Here is a 23,459-nt window from a genome sequence, read left to right as displayed (position 1 = left end):
CTCTCCTCTCCTCTCCTCTCCTCTCCTCTCCTCTCCTCTCCTCTCCTCTCCTCTCCTCTCCTCTCCTCTCCTCTCCTCTCCTCTCCTCTCCTCTCCTCTCCTCTCCTCTCCTCTCCTCTCCTCTCCTCTCCTCTCCTCTCCTCTCCTCTCCTCTCCTCTCCTCTCCTCTCCTCTCCTCTCCTCTCCTCTCCTCTCCTCTCCTCTCCTCTCCTCTCCTCTCCTCTCCTCTCCTCTCCTCTCCTCTCCTCTCCTCTCCTCTCCTCTCCTCTCCTCTCCTCTCCTCTCCTCTCCTCTCCTCTCCTCTCCTCTCCTCTCCTCTCCTCTCCTCTCCTCTCCTCTCCTCTCCTCTCCTCTCCTCTCCTCTCCTCTCCTCTCCTCTCCTCTCCTCTCCTCTCCTCTCCTCTCCTCTCCTCTCCTCTCCTCTCCTCTCCTCTCCTCTCCTCTCCTCTCCTCTCCTCTCCTCTCCTCTCCTCTCCTCTCCTCTCCTCTCCTCTCCTCTCCTCTCCTCTCCTCTCCTCTCCTCTCCTCTCCTCTCCTCTCCTCTCCTCTCCTCTCCTCTCCTCTCCTCTCCTCTCCTCTCCTCTCCTCTCCTCTCCTCTCCTCTCCTCTCCTCTCCTCTCCTCTCCTCTCCTCTCCTCTCCTCTCCTCTCCTCTCCTCTCCTCTCCTCTCCTCTCCTCTCCTCTCCTCTCCTCTCCTCTCCTCTCCTCTCCTCTCCTCTCCTCTCCTCTCTCTCTCTCTCTCTCTGTGTGTGTGTGTGTGTGTGTGTGTGTGTGTCTGTGGATAAAAGGGTATGACTTATCAACTCAACCATCCTGCACCCTCTTTTCCCTCAATCCTAATTGCAGAAGGGTTGAATTGGATAGACAGATTTGAAAGGGCAGTTTTTTGCCACTTTAAATTTGGGGGCTGTATGTGTTAATCTAGAATACTGATACTGAAATTGTATAAGAGAACTGTATGAGACAATTACTATTAACGAGTGTGTGCTGAAATTCTGAACTTGTTTATTCTGGTACAAGATCTTAGAAATTCATGTGTAGAAATTGAAGTATTACTACTGGTAATTTAAATCTGTATTTGATTTGATTGTAAACAAAAACTGAGTTTTATGTTTGTATGTCCTAATTGGATGAAATTGTTTAGAGTGTTATGTTGCCTTCTACATTGTATATTGTACAATTGTAAAATGTAATGAGCTATGTTTTAAAATTCTATCAGTCTTACTGGACATATGTTTACTTTGTTTTGTGAAGTTTTCACTCAGAATTATTTAGTTATCATCTATGTTCTGAATTTTAGAATTGTCTTGTTTCTTAAAAAAAAAAAAAGATTAACTGAATCTTCTCAGATGATATTAACTGAATTCATGAGTTCTGAGATTGAAAATACTAAGATAAATTATTCTCTAGAGTTATTTGAAATTGATAATTTTGAAACCTAAAACTGACTCCTATTGTGTCTAGGATGGAAAGATACAGGGAAGACTTTATCTAGGTAGATTTTATTCTTGGATATGTTAGCCCATTTTTTTCTAGCAGCTAGCAAGGTCAAAAGCCTTAAGAAATGAGTTATGGAATGTGAAATTCCCATATAAAAATATAGGTGTAATCTGAAATTTAGGATTGGAAATTGTATTCTAGTTTTATTTTAGATCAGTGGACATAATTAGAAATGAGGGCATAGTTCACCCTCCTCTCACTGGGTGTAGCTGTTTCTTGCCTGACTTGAGCCCTTCCCCCACTTCACTGATTATTGGAGAAGATGGAAAGCATCCCACTCTGTCCAGCCCTTCTCTACCCTTACCCTTGTGGTAAGAGATAACATGTTCACAAGGTGTTAATAACTGAACGTTTTTCAAATCTGTGATGGTTGTTTTAAGAGCAAAATCATTTCTGTAAAGTTAAAGATCACCTAGATAAGATGCTGTATCAAGATTCTACTGGTTAGTAATGAAAAGAACTTCTAAGAGAAGTTTGTTAGATTTTTGGTTAACTGCAAATTCTCTGAAAATGGTTATTTCAAAACTAATTCAGGTGAATTATCTAACATTTATTAAGTGCATCATGGTCTCATTGTTTCTGCCTGCCACCACCATATATCAGCCCTGAGATCATTTTAGGCATAATGACTTTTAAGCTTTTTCTTTTTAGAACTAAACCCTCTGATATGGGATTGGGCTATCTGAGAGAAAATAATGGGGAGGGAGGAGACTATAATATCTACCATTCCAGAAAAATACCACAGAACTTCAGAAGGCAAAGGTTTGTTCTTCTGGGCAAAAAGGAGTTTGAAGGATAGCTTTTTGAGCTCTACCTGAGGGCAGATCTTTTTAACTTGATTCTTCTTTTTATTGGAATGGTTCCCATCTATTCCTGAGTCTCGCAAGGGGGTAGAATTCATCCATGGTTTTCATACCTGAAGTCAAACAGCTAAGGATACATTGTCCTGTCCCTGCTTTTTTTTTTTTTTCTCATAGCAAATCTCTATATTCAGAGGAAGTCAACTTTAAGCTTTAAATTGACCATGATGATAAAAAGCCATGAGAAAAATGCAAGTATAAAATTTTCCTGTTTTAGATCTGAAAATGTATAAATTATTGTTTTCCATCTTTAAGAGATAGGTGCTACTATGATCCACATTTTTATAGTTGAGGAAACAGAGACTTTATGTTGTCAGTTACCAATCTGCCTGAGTAGAGGAAGTTTGTTCACTAGAAGTTTCCTGCTCCAGTAAAATCACAGATTAGACAGAAGAAAAAATGTCATCAGACATATGATAGAGCAACAGTTCTCAAATTTTTTGGTCTCAGAGCCCACTTCTCATTCTTAAAAATTGAGTTTTGGGGTCACTTAAATGGCATTTAAGTGGATAGAGCACTGACCCTAAAGTCAGAAGGACCTGAAGTTCAAATCTGGCCTCAGACACCTAACACTTGTTACCTGCTGTGTGATAGCTGGGGCAAATCACTTAATCCCAATTGTCTCAAAAACAAAACAAAAAAAGTGTGGGGAGGAGAATGAGTTTTTATGTGAATTATAGGGTATAATGACTTTCTGAAAACACGGGATATATGTTTAAATTTAATCTGCATTATTTACCCAATCACTTTCTTAAGTCTGATCAACAAAACAAAGAAATCAAGCTCTGATTTGTGACATTTGTTAATTATTGGTTTGCACCTGCTTCTGTGAGCTGGCTTCAGTCCATCTCTTTATATCTTTTGGTACTTTTCACATGAGAAATTAAAATTTCCAAGAATTATGAAAATAGTATTGACCTTGTGGATCTCCTGGAAAGAGGTTAAGGATCCCCATGCACAAAAGACCAGATGAGAACCACCAAGAAGATTGAAAATGAAATAAGTCCCTGCTCTGGAGGAGTTTACACTCTCAAGACAGACATAGTACTGCCCTGATTGGACCATAATGAGAGGACCATATCCAAAGTTCTGGATACCACATTTTAGGAAGAAAAGTAATAAGCTAGAGGGTCTTTAGGGAGAGAAATTATCTACATAGTAAATTTCACTGAGAAATCACATATTGTGATCAGTTGTGTCCCATTCTTTGTGACTAGATTTGGAGTTTACTGGCAAAGATACTGGAGTACTTTGTCATTTCCTTCTCTGGCTCATTTTACAAACGAAGAAAGAGGTAAGTGATTTGCCTAGAGTCACACAGCCAGTAAGTATCTAAGGTAGGATTTGAATACAGGTTAACTGTCTCCAGGCCCAGAAATCTATTCATAGTGCTACCTGACTCCAACAGATCTCGAGTCTATTGGTGAGTTAGGGATATGTCTATTCCAATCATGTCAAGACTTTCCCCAGCAGAAAGAAAACATTTTGTTCCAACTATCATAAAGCAGGTCATGGAGTAATTAGAACTTGGTCAGACATTAAGAGGCCATGGTCTTCCACCATGAACTGGGCTAATCATTTTGACTTTTTTCTTGCCACTGGACTTCAATGAGTAAGGCTGACAACTTTGTGTGACTCTCCCTCACTTCAATTCTTATGCAAGTCAAGATATCACCTCATGATGTCATTGGTCCTCTTTAATGACATTAAAAATGAAGGTTGAATAACGATATCTGGGTAATGAAAGTGACCTAATGTGGTCAATTCAATCTAGAATACATAAGACTTAGGGAAGGGTTATTATAGTTCTTTTCCAGTATCTAAAGAGCTATTAAAAAGAAATTAGAATTTGTTTCATCCCAGAAGATATTAGAAATAGATGGAAATTGTAGGGAAGCAAAAATTGTCTAACATTTAGAACTATCCAAAAATACATCTTATTAGGAAAACCTTTTTTTTCTTCCCTGGAAAAATCTTTAAGCAAAATATAGATGGCCATTTATTAAACATGCAATAAAAAGTATTTTTGTTCTCTAATGGTTTGGATGAGATGGTTTTTGCTAATAATCTCCAATTCAGAGACACCACAGTGTCTTTCTGTGGCTTAAAGAAAAATCAATTGAGCAAGTGGGAGAAAAGAAAAATGTTTCTTGGGGGGAGGATGAATGGGAATTCGTGGATTTGGGGGGGGTGCCAAGTTAGAGAGATGAAGTCAGGACAAACATTAAATGCTTACTCTGTACAAGGCACTTGGGTTACAAATCTGAAAATGAAATAGTCCTGCTCTGGAGGAATTTACACTCTCAAGAAAGACATATACACATAAATATATGCCAAATAAATGAGATAATGAGAGATAATAGAAGTTAGAGAGAAGGACACTGCAGATCTCATGTACAAGAGTGTGCTTGAGCAGAATTTTGAATTTGCCTCTCTGAGGCAGAATTGAGAACAGAGAGCATTCCAAGCATGGGGACAGCACTTTGTGCAAAGGGAGAGAAGTGGAATCTTGAAACCTAGCAAGGTTAGGTGTTCTAAGTCTGACTAAGAGCTAAGTGCTTCAATGGATGGACTGAGCCTAGAGTTCCAATTTCAGAAGCTTACTCACCAAATAACCCTGTTCAAGCCGCTTAACCTCTCCCTTAGTTTCCTCATTAGTAAAAATGGGAATAATAATAGCACCTACATCATGGAATTATTGTGAGAAATAAATGAAATATTTATAAAACCTGTAGTACAGTACTGGCACCTAGAAAGCACTGAAAACATTTTCTTCCTTTCCCTCCCTCTGGAAGGGGCATAAAATGAAAAAGTAGTGTGGGAACAAGTTATGAAAGACTTTAGATGACAGAAGAATTTGTACCTCCCCTGAATATCATAGGGAACCATTGGAGTTAAATATAAGAGCCTGGTAAAACATATGCTTTAGGAAAAGCTTAGTCATTTGAAGGATATGGAGACCAATTAGAGAGGGGATAAGTTTTAATCTAGAATGGTGGCCCAGTGAGTAAAATAACGTAAGAGAAATGAGGAGAGACAAACCTCCCTGTGCTTCCTCCCAGAGCCTGATCTCTGCTTAATGATCAAAGCCACAGCCTACAAGCCTGTTATAACTACCTTTCTGTCTCTTAGGCCATCTTGGCTTCAGACAGGTGTTCCTATCCTCCAAAGTTGATGTTTGTTAAGGAACTCACAGTTTAGAATATGAAAAAGTCACAAAAGTGTTATTTAGCTACAAGGAGTCCTTTAATTTTGTAAAAATGCACAATAGGATGATCAAAGTGATCTAGCTGCAGGTCGTGAATAAAGAGGGCCATTTAAAAATCAGAAGTTAAGAGGGAGAGGGGAAATAAGGGCTGAGTCTAGAGAATTAGAGAGGAGTTAGGGGAATCCTAGTTGAGAACAAACTCACATGTGCATTATGTCTACATTAGCAATTGCACAATAAGAGCACAGGAAAAGGGACATGCTAATACAGAATAATAAGGTCACAAAGCTTGCTTGGAGAGCACCAGCAGAAGGAAGGGTCCTTCATCTGCAGGGTCTTAATGATTTGGTGGATTGGGCAATGCTGACAAGCATTATTTGTCATACTGACAACATCAAACAATCCCAGGAATGTAGCCTACCTTTGTGTGAGATAAGGCTGATTATGGGAACAGGATGGACTTAAGAGTTCTTATCATAGCTCATATCTGAATAAGATTTCCTCCTACATGGTGCCCAGAAGGTAATTTGACCTTTACTTGAAGACCTTCAGTGAGGGAGAACCCCTCTTTTGAAACATTAGTTTCACTTTTAGATAGCTCTAATCCTCCAGTCTTCACCTGTGTCTCAGCTGCCTTCTCCCTGCTTCCATTGGTGAGTTCTTCCTCATTCTCTGAACTTCCACGTCCAGACCCCCCACAAGGATATCTTCCTCACCTCTCATTCACACATTAGGATCCTTGGTGGAAATTTTTTTCCTTTTCTTATTTGTATTTATGTTCCTAGCACTTAGCATAATGCCTAGCATACAGTAGACCATTTAATATTTGTTGTTTTTTCCTCATATCAAACCTAAATTTGACTCTTTTTCAACTTTTAGCTTTATTCTGGGCAGCTACTATTTGCAAACATTGTTGGATTCCTTTCGCCTAATACAGTAGACAAGGGTCCTCAACCTGGTGTCTATGAACTTTTAAATATACATATATACATACATCTGTCCTTTTAACCTTCTTATTTTATAGATGAAACCAGGGCAGCTAAGTGGCACAGTGTATAGAGCACCAGCCCTGGAATCAGAAGGACCAGAGTTCAAATTCAGCTTCAGACTCAACACTTACTAGTTCTGTGACTCTAGGAAAGTCATTTAACCTCAATTGCCAAAATTGCCAAAAAAATAAAATAACTATATCTCACTACAATTGAGGCAGAAGCAAATGACATTACCAGACCTGGGGTCAGGCTCCAATTCACTGCATGTGATGGCATCACCTCCCAGATATCATGGTCCCTCTTTTGAGAAGGAAGGAAAACAATTTTTCTAATGGACATATCACTTGGCTCTAAGTTTAATAAGCAGAATGAATTTTAAAATCTTCCTTTATGAATTGCCAGATGCAACCCTGGCTTTGCCATTCTGCCAAGCCAGGAAAGACTTTGTTACTAAAACCAAGTGGCGCAGTAGAAAGAACTCTGGGATTCTAGAGTCAGAGGAGCTGGGTCCCATCTGTGCTATTCAATATCTGTGTCATCTCTTTGGGCCTTGATTTTTTCATCTATAAAATAAGAAGGTTAAAAGGACAGATCTCAGAAGATAAAATGAATCAATTTTGAATACATAAAATTGAAAAGTTTTTGCACAAACTTTTAAATTAAAATAAGAAGAGAAAATTAATAAGAGGGGGAACCTATTAGACTGGCTAAGATTACAAAAAAGGAAAATGACAAATGTCAGAGGGGATGTAGGAAAATGCATTCTTGGTAGGGCTAAGAATTAGGCCAATCATTCTGGGGGAAAAAAAAAAAAGGAACTATGCTTCCAAAACTTTTAAATTGTACATACCCTTTGACCCAGAAATTCTTTCCTAGAATTATACCCCCAATATATTATTATATATTTCCTATTATATAATCTTACCTAGGGTTATTAAAAGAAATAAAGTATAATATATATATATATATTATACTTTATTTCTTTTAATTATATTAATACTTTAATTCTTTTATATATATATATATATATACAAAACTATGATCAGTTTATATATGTGTGTGTGTTTGTGTGTGTGTATATATATATACACACACAGATATACATACACATATATATTTATTTTTTACACATTTTCATATGTCATGTTGGGAGAGAAAAATCAGAAAAGGGAAAAATCATGAGAAAGAAAAAAGGGAAAAAGGGTGAAAATAGAGTGTGATGATCTAGATTCAGTCTTTATGGTGTTCTCTCTGGATGTGAATGGCATTTTCCATCCAAAGTTTATTGGATTTTAACATATTTAACATGTATTAGATTACCTGCCATTCAGGGGAGGGGGTGGGGGGAAGGAGGGGAAAATTTGGAACACAAGGTTTTGCAAGGGTCAATGTTGAAAAATCACCCATGCATATGTTTTGTAAATAAAAAAGCAAAAAAATTATTAGGATTTCCTTGGATTCCTGAATTACTAAGAAGAACCAAGTCTATCATAGTTAATCATCAGACAATCTTCTTGTTGCCCTGTACAATGTTTTCCTGGTTCTGCTTGCTTCATTCAGCATCAGTTCATGTAAATCTATCTGGGCTTTTCTAAAATTAGTTTATTCATTTTTATAGAATAATAATATTCCATTACATTTATATGCCATAACTTATTCAGTCATTTAACAACTAAGAGACATCCTCTCAATTTCCAGTTCCTTGCCACTACAAAAAGAGCTACTACAAACATTTTTGCACATGTGGGTCCTTTTCCCTCTTCTTTGATCTCTTTGGTTTATGGACTGAATAGTGGCACTGCTGGATCAAAGGATACAGTTTTATAGCCCTTGGACACAGTTCCAAATTGCTTTCTAGAACGGTAGGATCATTTCATAACTCCATCAACAATGCATTAGTATAGTATCACACATCTCTTTTTGTAATGGCAGGATTGAAAACTGAGGGGATACCCATTCAACTGTAGAATAGCTAAAAAAAAAAGTTATAGAATATGAATGTGACAATATTCAATTGTTCTGTAAGAAAAGGTGAAATGGATAGTTTCAGAAAAACTGATACAAAATGAAAGTGAGCAAAACAAGAAGAATGCTTTATACAGTAATAGCAATTTTGGAGAAAAAAGAACTTTGAAAGTAAAGAGTTCTGATCAATGAAGTGACTAATAGAATTTCAAAGGACTCATGACAAAGCACATTCACCACTTTCAGATAAAGAGAGCTGATGGACTCACAATGCAGATATTTTCTTTTCTATCTTTTTTTTTTTTTAATTTGGGGAACATGGAGATTCATTTTGCATGACTGTTATACATATTTTATATGGCTTTTGTTTTTCTTACCTTCTTAGTGAATAAAGGACAGGGAAGGGAGAGAATTTGGAACTAAAAATAAAAGAGAAGTTATTTTTTAAAAAGAATAATTTAAGACATCCACAGAGCCTTTCAACAGTTAACAAAGACTTACTTAGCTATAGCACAAGAATATTCAAGGTGCAGAGAACATCTCAAGTTGATTCAGCTAAGTGAAGCTCCCTAGCCTGAGATGGTCAAGTCAACCAGCCAAATAGCAGAGTCCCTGTAGTTCTGTATGGTTGCTATGCTTTTAGGCAACCAAGAAGTGATACTATCCTAACCTCTAGTATCCTGAGTCAACTAAGATTTGAGCACAGTCAATATCTTGAGAAAAAGTTATTCTGACCTACATGGGTAATGGGGGGAAGAAAGAAAAAGGAGAGGGCAGAGAATTAGGATAATGCTCTCACAATAGTCCAATCTACAAAATATATTAGAAACTGATGAAAATATATAAGAATGACAACCAATAGATAACTGGTCAAAGAATATGAAAAAGCACACTTCTCAAAGGGATGAATCTAAATAATCAATAGCCATGTTATATATTTTTTAAAAGTTCTAAATCACTATTAGAAGAATTCAAACAAAAAACCCTTGAGGCTTCATATCTCACACCTATTAGATTAATAAAGATGCAAGAATGAAAATGAAAATTGTTTGGAAAGGCCATGAGAAAACAGGCATTGGTAGGAAAACTATGGATTGATCCTACCATTTTGCAAAGCAGTTCAGAACTATGTAGAAAAAAAATGCATACCCTTTGCATAAGATCTATTCACCAGAGAGACCAAGGAACCCATAGTTCCCACCTTGATTTGTTTGTGCTCCCTCATATCCAGAAGAGGCTAGACTGACATGGGAATCAGAATCAGTTGAGCAAGAAATAAAGCAGCATTCCTTAAGTTGTGTTTATCAGAAATTCCTTGCAGTACTGGCACATCAGAGATTCCTTGTAGTACTAGCATGCTAAACCCAGAACTCCTCCTGCTATGCCAATTAACCAACTCAGACTGATTCATGCTAACTCCCAGTTCTGAAAAACAACCCAGCCCAGGGATGATCCAATAAGACCACTGTGCAACTATCCCCACCCTATCTGTAATTTTTGTCTTGATAACATGATCAGTCTGCTATTAGATTGTACCCCACACACCTTGTGATTTTTTTCCTGTTGCCTATACCCACCCTGAGCTCAGTTCTAACTAAGCTTTTATATATATTTATGTCTACCCTCTTGTCTGTCTTAGACTGAACTCTGGAAAAAAGTTGACAGTGAGTATCCAACAATTAGAAAACAGCTAAAATTATAGATTGTGAATGTAGTGAAATAATGTATTATACTTTAAGAAAAAATGAAATTGCTTCAGAGAAACCTAGGAATATATTATTAAATGATACAAGATAAGTAGAACCAGGAGTACAATTTAACTAAGAAAAATAGCTGTAAAGATTAAGAGTTAACAAGGAGTTGGAAAGAGTTCAGACTCTGAATGCAATGACAAACCACAAACTCCAGAGGATCAATGATAAGCATGCTATTGCTATCCACCTCCTACTGGAGGGGTGAAGAGACTTGATACAGAATGATGCATTTCTGGATTTGGTAAATATGTACATTTTTGGCATTTTTTCCCAACTATGTTTCTTTCTTGCGAGAATTGTTGCTTTCTCCCTTTTGATTTGAAGGGGGCTCAGGAAAGGTAGCAATAGTGTTTTCAAAAAGAAAAAAAAAAACGAGAGATTAATGAAGCATTTTGGAAAAAAATGCACAAAAAGTAAAAAAAGGAAATCTTTGTTGGTGAATTTTTTACAAACTTTTTCTTTAATCTATATAACAAGATTCTTGGTTCCACAAATAATCTCTTTTTAAAATTTTCACTTTATATGTGTGTGTGGGGGGGGGGAATTTTCTCTTTTTGGTGTTCATTAACTCGATAATTAATATTATTTTAAATAAAAGTTTTATCTTTCAGCAGAAAAAAACTCCCCATCTTAAATGGATTGGACCAGATGACCTCAAAAGTCCATCCTTCTCTACAAACCCTAGTTTTAAAATCCTATAATAATCTAATGATTTAGTAATATATATATATATATATATATATATATATATGTATATATATATACACTATTTTTATATGACAAATTTTGAATTGTTTATTTTCTCCTATTACACAGGCATTGGAATTCTCAGAATGATGATAGTTCATCTACAGTTTTTAAAGATGACTAACAGAAATATTTGGCTTAACAGGAGGATTTACCCTGAAACAGATGAAACATGATACCAATAGAAAGGCAAGGAGGGGATCTGGGGTTGCATCCTGAAAACCTAGGGATTCAAATCTGGCTTGATTACTTACTAGGTCCCTGAGCTTGGGGGGAAAAATCACTACACCTTTACAATCTACAAGGAGAAGACATGCAAAAAAAAAAAAAAAAAAACTAAGAGAGAAGCAGAGAGAGATTGGGTCGAGAGAAAGTACCTGACAGCTTCCAAAAGCCTGTGAGAAGGGCTGGGGGGAAACTATACAGAGCTCCCTCCTTGAAAAGAGGCTCTGGAGTCCATTGCACTGCCTTCCATGTAATTCAGTACCAGATAGAATCAGTCTTGCAGCATAATGAAATTTCTCAATGATAAGTTTTCTGGGCCAAATAGGCATGATGGAACATTACAAAAACAAAAACAAAATCTATCTTTCCTCTCAATGGGAAAATGATAGCTACACACATATAGTACATATCAGTACATCAGTAAATTCAGATTCAAAGTTCCTTGATATAGAGGTTATCATTTTCTTTTTAATTTATATATCCTCAGTGGGGAGCAAAGAGCCTGGCTATAGTAAGCATTTTCAGACCTAGAGTAAGGGGAGAATTTATAATCTAACAAGGGATACTAGAGATCACAAAAGACAAGAGATCATGAGAGACAAAACAGACAACTTTACTTGATATTCTAAATCCTTTGCTTGACCAAAATTAATGCAACTAGAAAAGGAGACATTGCAAAATGCATAAAATATTGGGGAGTCACTCTATCAAAGCATACCCAATACTTGTAAAGATTCAATTATAAAATACTTCTTAAAGGTATAAAGAAATTAAATAGCTAGAGAAATATTATAAAGAATGACAATACCACCAAAGGTTATTTACAGTTAGAAATATATACCAATAATAGGGATATTTTACAGAGAACTAGATCGATAATGACTATTCATTTGAAGGAACAAAAGATGTAGAATAAAAGGGAAATATGGGGGAAAGGTAAGAACTAAGGGAGAACTCAAACTAGATTATGAAAATTAGCAATCATCAAAACCATTTGGTCTTACTTTAAAAAAATAGAAAAGTAGATTGATGGAATTTTAAAAAGGAAGAATCAGAAAAAATGGAACTCAATAACCAAGTGTTTGGTAAATCCCCAAATCACAAATTTCTTAGGAAAGAACTCTATTTGATAAAAATTGGAAAGTCTAACAGAAAACAAGCTTTCATTATGTTCTAAAATAAATTCAAAATAGAGACATCCTTAATATATACAAAATCATGCGACAAAAAAATTTGAAAAAATAGCAGCTATGGTAGGAGACAAATTATTCTTAACCTGTATTTTATTACACAATGGAATTGTGTTGGTCCAATTTGGAAAACTTTTGAAATTATATAAGGAAAAGTTACCAAATTACTCATACTCTTTGACCCTTCAACCCCATTACTTGATGAGATCAATGAAAGAAATTTCCCATAAAAATGATTTTCACAGCAGCACTTTTTGTGTTGGCAATCAACTGGCCACAAAATGCGTGCCCATCTACTGGGAAATGATTGAATATATTGTGATATGAGGAAGCAGTGAATTATTGTATTATAAGAAACCATGAATATGAGAAATTTGGAGAATCTTGGGAAGACTTGTACATACGAATACAAAATAGAACCAAAAGGGGAAAAAATATATAACTAGACTATTACATGTCTTCAACTCAATGTTAACTATCCTTGCTCCAAGAAAAAAAAAAGTTTCCAAATTTCTCTAGTTGAATGAAAAACTCCTAAGAGTCCCCTTTCTTTATTTCACCAAACCTCATTCTAAGCCTAACATTTTTCTCCAAAAAGGGCTTTTCCAAGATCAAATCATCTATCCCCCTAATTTGGAGTGGGTTTTTAAAAATCCTTTCCTTTTTTAAACTTTTATAATGGGACTTTTAAAACATGAAATCAAATAGAAAACAAAATGTTTCATAAATTTCAAAGAATGCAATGTTTTTCACAAGAATGTGAAGAGATTTGAAGATGGTCATCCCAAAAAAGCACTAGGGGGAGCCAAAAGCAAGTTACTGGAAAAAATGACCAGTTCCCCAACTGAAAGCAATTTTTTTTTTTTTTTTGTAATGATGGACAGTTTAAAGTACATAATGAGTGGCAATTCTGTCACCCATAATTTATTACCTTCCCTCCTCCACCCCTTTCCTCTTGTAAGCCTCTGCATCATACACTTATTGATTGTATGACCATACATAGGTAAAACACATTTCATAAAAACTAGAAGGCAATACTTCTAGTAGAAAATCATATCAAAATCCCTCATTCTTCAGGAAAATTGAAGCTCAGAAGGAATAGGATTAGCTCAAGCCAGAAGACTTACTAATGACAGAGCTAGGAATGAAACCCAGGGGTCTTGATTGTCCATAATGAGATTTTCCTACTACAAAATCTACTCTTTTTTTGGTACATTCAAGTACATTCTCTAAGCTCTCAACTCCTTCTGACTCATACCTAATAGTTCCTATCAATTAACCAAATTTTTATCAAACACCACACCATAAAGTACTACATACCAGGGACAACTAACAAAAAATGAAATAATCTCTGTTAGAGATTAGGATTTTATGTCCCCTATATTAAGGATGACAATATAAAGAGATTTCTGATTTGTCTCCTTGCTTCTTATTTTTGAAGGGTTACATTCTGCTGAATGAGAAAAAGAGCAGAGGAGGTTTAAAAAGTTTTTGTGATAGTCTGATGTCTCAGTCATAGGTCACAACATATGATATCCAGGTTTTGACAAAGAAGTTTCATATTTATATCAGCTTATCTTCATTAATGCCTTGAGGTCAAGAAGATGGATGGTGATGGTAGACATTTTCAAGATGGGATCAAGATCTAGAGAAATGGAGTGATTTAGAAAGCCTAGAAAACTCAATCTCAATTTGCAGTTCAATCATTTTTAGTCCCCACACTCCCCCCATCCCGTACCCCATCCCCAAGTCCTTCCTGGAAGGGTAATTGTTAAGATAAAGTCTAGGGAGGAAGTAGCCACCATGATCATAAACAAATTTTAAGAGTTTTTATTTAGGCTAAATGTTCATTATGAAGAAAACAGGGTCTAGTTTAGGTAACTGACTGTTCAAGACCACAGAAAGTGGGATCCTAGGATTTGAATTCCTAAATCCTGACTCAAATCCAATACCATTTTCCCCATCATAACATGAAACCTCACCAGTAATAACTAATTTCTTATAAAAAAGGTAAGATAGAAATGAAATTGAAAAATACTTAAGTGATTAAAATAATAAAAGAGTTCTAAACAGACTCCATTCCCCAGAGGAACACTTGTTAAAAATGAGTAAAACCATAGGGGAATTTTAAAGCCAAACAATGACTCTAGTGGCCATCTCTATTCTATAAACCAAAGTGTCTTAAATTGTGGGTCAATGCTCTATATGGAGTTTAACAATATGGGGGTGCAAAAAATCTGGCAACACTAAAAGGTTTCTGAATTCTCTACATCTTGCAGTATCAAATATTCTGCCAAGATTTAATTCTTTATGTAAAAATAAACAAGCACATCTATCTATCTCATTAGTATGTGGCTTTGCTTTTATATTTAATAAATGATAAAATTACATATATATATATATATATATATATATATACACCAAAGAATTGTTTTAAAATAAATATGACGACAAGGTTTTACAAAGCTGGATGTTGGAAACTCTTTGCCATGTAGTTTGAAAATTAAAAAGCTATTATAAAAATTAATAAATGTGTGATTTATTATGAGTAAATGTTTCATTTGTATACCAATTGTATATATCTATATACTCAGGTCACATTAATAATTTTTGGATCAAAAGGATTTGCAAATGGAAAAAGTTTAAGAAGTTCTGCTATAAATGATTGCCACAAAAATATTTTGGGAAGGGGAACAGGGAATAGGGCAGCTAAAGAAAGGTGGTGAAGGTCTCAAACTTTCTTTATACAATTAGGGTGCCTAATATCAGAACCTGAAGTCATAGATCTCTAACAGGCAGTAGACATTGGCTGCCCAAGGAAATTAACAGTACAACCAGCTGAGAAAACAAAAGCTACATAATGAGTAGTCAACTGTACTTGGCACTAATATTACGTTTAGCTCTGGGCCCTAGCCAAGAATGCAATCCAAGCTATGGTTATGGAATAAGATAGGGCCTGACCCAAGGAAGCCTCTCACCCCAAAGGTCATAAGGCAATTATAACCTCTTAACTAAAATGGAGGGATAACAGCCTCAGTAAACATCATTCTGTTGGAACCTAAACAAATTTGAATTCAGGTGTTCCTGATTCCAGGCCTGGCCCTGGAGCCACTGTGACACCTAGCTGCTGTGTGGATATGCATGTATCTGCTTAGAAAATATAAGTAGAATTGATCAGAGAAATGCAAATTAAGACAATTCTGAGATACCACTACACACCTGTCAGATTGACTAGAATGACAGGGAAAGATAATGCAGAATATTGGAGAGGATGCAGGAAAACTGGGACACTGATGCATTGTTGGTGGACTTGTGAATGGATCCAACCATTTTGGAGAGAGATTTGGAACTATGCCCCAAAGGCTATCAAACTATCCTTTGACCCAGAAGTGTCCAGTGTCCCAGAGATTATATCTCAAAGAGATCTTAAAGGAGGGAACGGGACCTATGTGTGCAAAAATGTTTGTGGCAGCCCTGTTTGTAGTGGTTAGAAACTGGAAACTGAGTGGATGCCCATCAATTGGAGAATGGCTGAATAAGTTATGGTATATGAATGCTATGGAATACTATTGTTCTGTAAGAAACAACCAGCAGGATGATTCCAGAGAGGCCTGGAGAAACTTACATGAACTGACGCTAGGTGAAATGAGCAGAACCAGGAGATCATTATATATGGCAACAACAAGACTATATGATCAATTCTGATGGATGTGGCTTTTTCCAATGAGTTGACTGATGCCAGTTCCAATTGTTCAGTGATGCAGAGAGCCATCTACACCCAGAGAGAGAACTGTGGAAACTCAATGTGGACCACAGCATAGCATTCTTTCTCTTTCTGTTGTTTGCTTGCATTTTGTTTTCTTACTCATTTACTTACTTTTTTAATCTGATTTTTCTTGTGCAGCAAGAAAATTGTATGGATATGTTTACCCATATTGGATTTAACATATTATTTTAACATGTATAACATATATTGGATTGCTTGCCCTGTAAAGCAGGAAATAGGGAGGAAGGAGGAGAAAATTTGGAATACAAGGCTATGCAAGAATCAGTATTGAAAAAATATCTATACATATGTTTTTTTGCTTGTTTATCTTTTTGCTGAGATAATTGGGGTTAAGCAACTTGCCCAGGGTCATATAGCTAGGAAGAGTTAAGTGTTTGAGGCCAGATTTGAATTCAGATCCTCCTGACTTCAGAGCTAATGCTCTATCTACTTTGACACCTAGCTGCCCCCTGTGCATATGTTTTAAAAATAAAAAGCTTTTTTAAAAAAGGGGGGAAAAAAGAAAAAGGAAAAGTGAACAATCTGACCCAAGTATCTGATGCCATGTAAAAGAAAATAAAGAGAAAATACCTGATGATTCAGTGAAGCAAAAAGGATTACAAAGCCAAAAGATTTGAAAAATTAGAAAAATGAGATCAATTAGGAAAAAACAACTGCCTTGGAAAACACTATGAGAAGAAAATTTAACAATCACTAGACTCAAAAAATAATAAAAATATAAAAAGTTGGAAGAATATTCAAAAAAATCATAAAACTTCCAAGAACTTTTTTTTGGCACAAATTTTGTTATTTACTTTTTTCTTTTTTTATTAAAGTTTTTTATTTTCAAAACATATGGATGGATAATTTTTCAACACTGACCCTCGCATAGCCTTGTATTCCAAATTTTCTCTTCCTCCCCCCCCCCCACTCCCCTCCCTTACAGGGCAAGCAATCCAATATATGTTATACATGCTAAAATATGTTAAATTCAATATCTTGCTGCATAAAAGAAAATCAGATCAAAAAGGAAAGAAAATAAGAAAACAAAATGCAAGGGAACAACAACAAAAAGAGTGAGAATGTTATGCTGTATCCAAAAACTCTGAGTCAGAGGACAAAGTAAACATGGAAAGAACTGTGTCATCTGAAAAAAATAACAAACTGAACATACTCAGAAACATTATAGCAAAAATCCAAAATTTTCAGATAAAAGAAAAACTACTACAAGTATCCAAGAATAAAAGTATCACATAAGACTTGCCACCAACTACTATAAAGAATATCTTGCAATATAGTATAACAAAGGTAAAAGAAGAAAGGTTTACCATCAAGAATAACTAATCCTGCAAAAATGAGTATAATCTGATACAAGGGGAGACTGCCCATTTAGTATATTCTCATTTTCCTTCTGGGAAAATTACAGATGAATATAATCTTTGCAACATAACAGACAAGAAAGAAAAATCCAGAAAGATAATTTTCAAACAATTTTTAAAAGATTGATTAAAGTTTTATATCCCAAAACAGAGGAAAGAGCTCATTGTTTCTTCAAAATCTGATTGAGCCAAAGAGGGAACAGACAAAATCAGGACTTTTATGCCACTTTAAAGAGTAAAGGAAAAAAAAAATACAGGAAAATGGAAAAACTTAATTCCTCATAATAGAGGTGCATCAGAAAAAATATACTAACATGGAAGCAAAGGTAGGGGAAATAGCTACTTTGTAAACTTTACTTACTTGTGAACTGAAAGAAAAAAAAATATTGAAAAATATAGCTACATACCCAAACAAACCTATACAGAACTCAATTCAATATTTATTAAACATTTACAATGTGTCAGGCACTATTTTACATAGCAGAGATACAAATATGAAAGATTAAAAACCAGTTCTTGCTCTCAAGGAGCTTATAATATACAAAAAATGAAGAGGAGCGAAGTGATATGGGATACCCAGCACAAGGACAATGTTTTATGTAGTCAAAACCAAGCAGAGCTAGTATTAGAAAATGGAGAATTACTTGGAAAGTTCAAAACCCTCTTAAAGGAAGATTTAGGGAAGAATTTAGTGCTTTATCCTTCAAGCCCTCCAGAGGAAAGAAGCAACATTGGAAGTTGATAAGGTATTGAGTACTAAACCAAAGAGTGTGGTGTTAAAATCAGTCGGAAAACTAGAGAAGGGGAAATAAAGCAAAATTACAGGACAGATTATAAAAGGGATTCTTAAAGGAGAAAGGGGATAAGTGGGATGATCCTTGCAAGACAAGTAATGGATTAGAGGTATAGGACTGTTTATGCATTTTCAGAGGCACTTTGATCTTCAATTTACATTATGATAAAGGAAGGTTTTTACTATGGAAGGAAATGAACTGGTGGGCAATCACAGAGGGAGGGAGCCTATCAAAAAAAGCTTTTAAATTGAAAAAAAAAATCCTTTATTAAATTAGTATTTTTATTAGTATTTATTAAATTAGTATTATTTTCCACCCTAGCAAATTCTAATTTAATATGTAGATGGAATTATTTTTTAAAATTACAAAGCAAGTTTAATTGGTTGCAAAGATGATTAATGTTATATTTCTAGTTAAGTTGTTTAAAACATGAAAATTAAGTATTACTGAGAAACTTCCACCTTTCCCCTACTTCCTCCATCCCTATCTTTCTTTCATCCTCTTGCCCATGCAATCTTTACTTCATAGTATTTCCAAAGCTGAAATCAAGTGAAAAAAAATCCAATTCTACCACAGTCCAACAATTGTTGGTATTAACTCTCAGGATTATTAATAGATTAATGTAGTAAGAATAGGAGAGAAGTCACACTAGGTTAAACCAAACACATCATTACTCAATCTTGACCTTGATGCCTTTTCCTAAAATTCGTTTAAAACGGGTATTTTAAATTTTTCACATGCATGTTAGGATACACATACATGTATATAGACATGTGTACCTATATGTATATACTTATGCGTGCATGTACATGCACAGATATTTATAGATTTGTGCACACATACACAAGCAGCTAAGTGACACAGTGTCTAGAATGCCAGGACTGAATTAAAATTTGGCCTTCATAGATTTTCTAGCTGTGTGACTAAAGCAAGTCCCTTAAGTCCATTTGCTTCAATTTCATCTGTAAAATAAGCTGCAAGAAAATAGCAAAACTACTCCAGTATTACCAAGAAAATCTCAAATGGGATCACAAAGAACCAGACACAACTGAAATGTTTATGCATGTATATGCACAAACAGTGGTATGTATATACACATAAATCTTGTGACTTGATGTAGTTGTCCTCAAGGACACATGGCAATGTATCCAGGTTAACAACACTCCAAGAAAATTCCAAATGGGGTTTCAAAGAGCTAGATACAACTGAAATATATTTATGTGTGCATATTTGTATATATGCACACACTATATATATATGAAAGTAGACGTATCCATTTTCTTGGGAGAGTTTTAGAGTTTATCTATTAGACCTTACTTTCCAAGGGAAAAGTTGGGCAGATAATCTGTTAAATATACAAAATACATGTTTTATATATAACATGTGTTATATATAACATATATAATATACACACACATATCCTGTAACTTGACGTGGTTGTTCTCACCAAGAAAACATGACAATATATGCAGGTTAGGAATTCTGGTTCATGTGTCCTCCCATTAGTTTATCACAAAAGGGTCCATTTAGTATGAGGACCTTCAGTGATTTTTTTCTACCATTGTCAGAACATCTATGGGGAACACACAGGCTGGCATTTAGGTGTTCCTCACTTGTGTCATCTGGCTAACCCATCTTATTTTATTGTATATTTTATTGACATCTTGACTCAATTCTTCCAGCATCAATGCTCACACCAACCATGTGCCTCTGAAAGAGTTTCAATTCTTCAGAGATTACAGTGTTATGCTTCTTTGCCATTATGATTTATTGCCAAATACAGACACCAATAAGATATTATCTTAAAAATAAGCTTCTTATTTCAGGAAGTAGTTTCATTAAGAGTTCACAACTTTCAAGGAGGGAAGAAGGAAGGAGAAGGAAAAGAGAAAATTTAATTAATTACTTTCAAAAAATACACAGGAGAGTAGGTAAAGTTCATAAAAAGACACAGATGAGGGTTATAGTCATTGCTGGATTACATTTAACACATTGTAATAGAAGCTGCAACATGCATTCTCTGTTCTTTGCATGTTGAAATACTCATATTTGTTGATGTTTAATAAAAACATTAAAATGTGCAATAAAATTTTTAAAAAATCAACAATCTCATTCAATTTGTTGTACATAGTTCCATAATAGTCTCATGACTAAAAGCTCATCACTCAGCCTATCAAAACAGAAGCCAAAGCTTTAAAAATAGAAACCAGTTTAAAGCCCAGCTTTAAACTCACTCAGACTTTTGAGACACACTGTACTGAGCCAGCACAGCTCACATTGGAGACAGAGGAGAGACCAGTTCCATTTTGATTGGGACTCTTTGTCCAACATCTTTTTGCTTTGGGAGGACAGTCAAGACTGACCTTGTCTGCCTACTCCCTGGGATACTGGAGATTGGGACAATGATTGTGAGGACAAGAACTTGAACAATCACAAAAAGGAATGATTGGCTATGAATGACCAGGTCTCCAATTCAGGGAGTTTCCTGTGGTGGCAGAAGCTTGAATAATGCTATAGACTTCTCATTATGAGAATAAGAGATGCTTCTTGAAGGGTAATCAATCATTCACTGTCCTTTCAACACAAACCCTGTGCCCAGGCCCAAAGTTTAAGGTAGAATGACCTGAGCTCCCCACACCAAGGATTCATTTAAAAGAACCCAGTAGGACTCCAATAAAACAAAGGAACTACAGATTATAACCTTCCAGAATTATTCCCCTAAGACTCAGTGGACAATTAAGATATTCCTTAGATTAAAAGTTATTCCTAAAATCCATTTTGCAAAAGACTTGCTTTAAAATGAAAAAAAAAAAAAAAAAATTAAGGACCATAACATTTTAGTTCTTTGCTAGGGTCCTCATTCACCAAGTTCCTTCCTGTCAGATTAGACAACATTCAACACTTTTTCTTCTGTTTTGACAGACTGAGCACAGAGCCTATCACCAGGGTTGCCTACAGGTAGGAAACCATACTTATTACAGGTGGTTTTTAAAAATTAATTTTTAAAATCCTAAATACAAATATTTCGACATAAACATCAGGGAAGAGAAATGTAATTGAAACTGAACTTGTTACCTTTAGATAGGAGACAAAAAGATAATGGAAGACATACGAGAAAGGGAATAGATATTTAGTCTAAGCAAAATTATTGTATCCTTTTATTCACTTAGGCTAAAGACAAATCACTAATTTTTCACAGTTCTCCTGTTGATCATTAGAGAAGATGGAGGTTCCTTGTCTTCTGTAAGGAGTAATGAAAGGATTTTATGTCAACCATTTTTTTTAAGCACTTTAACCTTTAGCGTAGGGCATAATTTTCTCTGATTATGCCAAATTTCAGATACTCCATGGAGTACTTGAATAAGTGGTTATTTGAAGGTATACCACATAAAACAGACATATTCACCATCGTTTCTCCATTGGGAGAGTTTTATAGTCTATTAGACCTTACTCGCTTTCCAAGGGAAAAGTTGAGCAGATAATCTGTTAGAATCACCGTAGAATCAAGAGCTGATGGGGTACATGACAAAAAACTTTGCCTATAAGCCTCCCATCCAACCCCTGTCACCTTCACCCCAACCCCTAAGACAGCAATTATACTCAAGAAAACAGGCTCAAGTTTATACAATTCATTTTTTTTATATAAGTTTTACATTAGCTTAAATTACTTTAACAATTTTAAATTGCACAATTCTTTTGCCAGTCTAAAAAGAGCAAAGAATTAATCAAAAAGACACACCACTGCAATATTAATTCCATTTGATTACTTTTTACAGATCTGTACAGCAGAATAGCAAAGAATTCCTCAATTCATATAGCAATCCTGATCATGCTGTCCTGTGCATAGTAGGGCGGAAAATGTGTCTCGCCAAGACGTTTTGGGAATGACAGCTGGAAGGACTATGCACAGTGAACTGTCTACCTAATCGAGGATATTGGGAGGTGGAAAAAAAGCTGAATTCCCTTTCTTCTCCAGTGTTTCTTGTACAAAATATTACAGTGATTTTTTTTCTTTATATATTTACAGACTTTGCACAAATAGAAAATGGTTACAAATTACACTTAGGCTTGGCAGTTTGACAGGTCCTCTCCTTTGCCCACCTTCCTGACCCCACTGGGGACAGGTTAAGAATCTCCAGAGGCCAAAACTGTGGCTATTGTCCTGTACCTAACTTCTGCAAAATTTGGTTTCTTATTGATCAACAGATGAAGTTCTTGAGGAGGGTGTGTACAAAAGGTGGAATACCAAAAAGTCTACTTTTTAAAGAAGCAGGCTATACACATTAACACTAGACACAGAGACTTAGGGAGCTTAGGAACAACAGATTTTAAAAGTAAAATAAACTCTTTCTTAAGCAGGCAACACAGCTCTGCTTAAAATGTTATTGTACTTAACAAACAGGAATAGTCACCACTTTTGGGAGGAAGGGATGGGAAGGGAAGGAAGGAAGAAGAAAGTATCTTGATTTTATTTAGAACCTTCCTTAGTTTGTGGGATGTTTAATTTTTTAAAAAAATTTGAAACCACGTTAAGGAGTTGTAATGATATGGCCTTGTGGTTTTAAAAAATATTCCTGCTTTTCATAGAAATGAGGTTATGTTTTCTTAAAGTGATCATAATATGGCCCAAAAAATGACTATTACTGGGGTAGGACAACATTTTGTATTCTGATGTGAAACAAGTCTTTCCCACGAGTGCCAAGCCCAATTCTAATACAGTGCAAAAAAGGATTCAGGAGGTGGTTGCCTGGGGGGGGTTATCAAAGGCTTGTGTAGTAGCTGTCTATCCATTGAGCAAGTCCTCTTTCCACCAGTGTTCGGTTTATGGACACCGCCTGGAAAAGAGAAAGGTCACTGAAGGCAACAGCCACAATAAACTTCAGATGACAAGATACTGATGTTCTAAAGTCACATTTATGACATGAGGAACTGATGTGCAAAAATGGATTTCAAATGAAGCCATTCTTATCTATATAAAAATTGGTATTCAAGATGATCTCTCATTCTTAAAATTTAAAGAAATATCTGAAAAGCATGCCAAAAGGACAGAGAACCAGTAGATTCAGGGTGCAAAAAGAT

The 23,459-nt window shown here is 35.6% G+C and overlaps 1 protein-coding gene across 4 annotated transcripts in view; it reads right to left on the bottom strand.

Moving 5' to 3' along the window:
• Positions 1-20,175: 20,175 nt before the first annotated feature.
• AKAP1 (A-kinase anchoring protein 1) overlaps positions 20,176-23,459 on the bottom strand; it is a 49,364-nt gene continuing 46,080 nt past the window's right edge. For 3 of the 4 annotated variants that reach the window (XM_012548072.3, XM_031966445.1, XM_003767959.4), the window contains exon 11: positions 22,004-23,215. In XM_012548072.3, coding sequence (XP_012403526.1) covers positions 23,141-23,215 — 75 coding nt within the window. In that variant the 3' untranslated portion in view covers positions 22,004-23,140. Of the gene's footprint in view, positions 23,216-23,459 lie in introns of all 4 variants that reach the window. The other variant, XM_031966446.1, reaches the window with a different exon arrangement.

Source organism: Sarcophilus harrisii, chromosome 4, assembly GCF_902635505.1.
Source record: "Sarcophilus harrisii chromosome 4, mSarHar1.11, whole genome shotgun sequence".
NCBI classification, from domain to species: Eukaryota; Metazoa; Chordata; class Mammalia; order Dasyuromorphia; family Dasyuridae; genus Sarcophilus; species Sarcophilus harrisii.
Note: the sequence above shows the minus strand (reverse complement) of the source record. Positions and strands in the feature narration are given on the sequence as shown.